Raw genomic sequence first — 2,927 nt, forward strand, 5'->3', positions numbered from 1 at the left:
GTGCAATATGGGAGAGTTAGTGAGAATAATGATTAATAATAATAATAATGAAGGGTGCAATATGTGAGAGTTTGTGGGACTAACGAATACTAATAATAATAATAATAATAATAATAATGATAATGATAATAATAATAATAATAATAATAATAATAATAATAATAATGATAATAATAATAATAATAATAATAATAATAATAATAATAATAATAATAATAATAATAATGATACTAATAATAATAATAATAATAATAATAATAATAATAATAATAATAATAATGATAATAATAATAATAATAATAATAATAATAATAATAATAATAATAATAATAATAATAATAATAATGATAAAAATAATAATAATAATAAAAATGATAATAATAATAATAATAATAATAATAATAATAATAATAATAATAATAATAATAATAATAATAATAATAATAATAATAATAATAATGATAAAAATAATAATAATAATAATAATGATAATAATAATAATAATAATAATAATAATAATAATAATAATAATAATAATAATAATAATAATAATAATGATAATAATAATAATAATAATAATAATGATAATAATAATAATAATAATAATAATAATAATAATAATAATAATAATAATAATAATAATGATAATAATAATAATAATAATAATAATAATAATAATAATAATAATAATAATAATAATAATAATAATAATAATAATAATAATAATAATAATAATAATGATAATAATAATAATAATAATAATGATAATAATAGTAATAACAATAATACTAATAATAATAATAATAATAATAATAATAATAATAATAATAATAATAATAATAATAATAATAATAATAATAATAATAATGATAATAATAATAATAATATTAATAATAATAATAATGATAATAATAATAATAATAATAATAATAATAATAATAATAATAATAATAATAATAATAATGATAATAATAATAATAATAATAATGATAATAATAATAATAATAATAATAATAATAATAATGATAAAAATAATAATAATAATAATAATGATAATAATAATAATAATAATAATAATAATAATAATAATAATAATAATAATAATAATAATAATAATAATAATAATAATAATAATAATAATACGAATAATAGTAATAATAATAGTAATAATAATAGTAATAACAATAATAATAATAATAATAATAATAATAATAATAATAATACTAATAATAATAATAATAATAATAATAATAATAATAATAATAATAATAATAATAGTAATAATAATAGTAATAACAATAATACTAATAATAATAATAATAATAATAATAATAATAATAATAATAATAATAATAATAATAATAATAATAATAATAATAATAGTAATAATAATAGTAATAATACGAATAATAGTAATAATAATAGTAATAATAATAGTAATAACAATAATAATAATAATAATAATAATAATAATAATAATAATAATAATAATAATAATAATAATAATAATAATAATAATAATAATAATAATAATAATAATAATAGTAATAATAATAGTAATAACAATAATACTAATAATAATAATAATAATTATAATAATAATAATAATAATAATAATAATAATAATAATAAATTTCGATTGCTAAACACTACACACAAAGTAACAAAATGAAGCATTTTAGTTTTTCTAGAATTAATCAATTTAATGAGTCTGTAATGAATTTAAATTCATCTAAATCAGACGTCACCAAACTTTGGCTTTTTGGGCAAAATGCATCCCTCTAGAGCAGGGGTCACCGCATTGCTTCACAATTACCGGTTTTGAGAACCATTTTGGCGCCACCTTTAGCTAATATTCGAACGTTTAAATTTCCTTTGAATGTGAAAATACCAACTGAATGTATCAAATTTGTACAGCTTTCTATTGTTGAATCTAAATTTAAACATAAAACATTGTAATTATGATTAAAATAATCAAACTAATATAATGTGTGTTTTAGTCTTTACAAAGTTATCACGGGCCGCATTATGGGCTCTCGAGGGTCGTAGTTTGGAGATCCCTGCTCTAGAACCTTCAATACGGCCGATGGATAAGCTTTTTGAAGAATAAAAAAATACAATAATTTATTTATTTATTTATTTATTTAATAATAATATAATAATATAATAATAATAATAATAATAAAAAAATATTTATTTTCTCTAAACAAGATTTGAACGTTTACCCATAATACCCAAAAGGTAATGGTCAAATTGCCCCTCAACAACGTTTTTGTTTATTGCGAATCAAATAACGATGGTGCGATGCGATGGTCCGCTGAATGGAAACCATCGCATAGAACAAAGTGAAGTGCCAGTAAACAAACGGCCACCACTGTACACTGTAATGAAGGGGGGGGGGGGGGTGGTTCGGCTGTTCGCAGCGTGGGCTTCGATAAGCCGCCCCCTCCTGCCACGGCTTCGGCTTGGCCGGCGGAAAGTGCGCGCGAATCTGTGCGTTTTTTTTACCGAAACAAACTAACGCTAACGCTTTGCCACAGACGCTCCACGTGCGAAGCGCGACGCACGCATGCGTCTTACGATCGAAACCCGATTTGAGGATGACAATTGTGTATGCCTCGATAGGTGCGCGATTGTTTATTTGGTTTCGCTTGGTTCTGTCTACAGCTGCATCTGCGCTAATTGTTGTTTATCAAAAAACTGGCATTAAATTGAGCGATTTTATTTTGTTTATTAAAAAAAGCCCGCCAAAAACAAGCTAATTAAAGCTGTCACAGAAGCGTGCCAAAATGAGTCTTTATGGCGGCTTTGAATACAAAGTAAGGTTGATTTAAAGACCAACTGCTACTCTCTACTGAACTACATCGTAAAATCACATTCCAACTGGTAAATCATTTTACTTCCGACATTCCTCCTCCCCTCGGTTG

At 19.6% G+C, this 2,927-nt stretch overlaps 1 protein-coding gene across 1 annotated transcript; it reads left to right on the plus strand.

The window, feature by feature from the left end:
* Window positions 1-256: 256 nt before the first annotated feature.
* LOC125906844 (probable cyclin-dependent serine/threonine-protein kinase DDB_G0292550) lies at window positions 257-1,672 on the plus strand (the record flags this gene model as incomplete). Its single annotated transcript, XM_049607506.1, has 1 exon — window positions 257-1,672. A coding segment is annotated over one exon (1,416 nt), but the record flags the coding sequence as incomplete, so codon positions are not given.
* Window positions 1,673-2,927: the final 1,255 nt, after the last annotated feature.

Source organism: Anopheles coluzzii, chromosome 2 (assembly GCF_943734685.1).
Source record: "Anopheles coluzzii chromosome 2, AcolN3, whole genome shotgun sequence".
In the NCBI taxonomy this organism is placed as follows: domain Eukaryota; kingdom Metazoa; phylum Arthropoda; class Insecta; order Diptera; family Culicidae; genus Anopheles; species Anopheles coluzzii.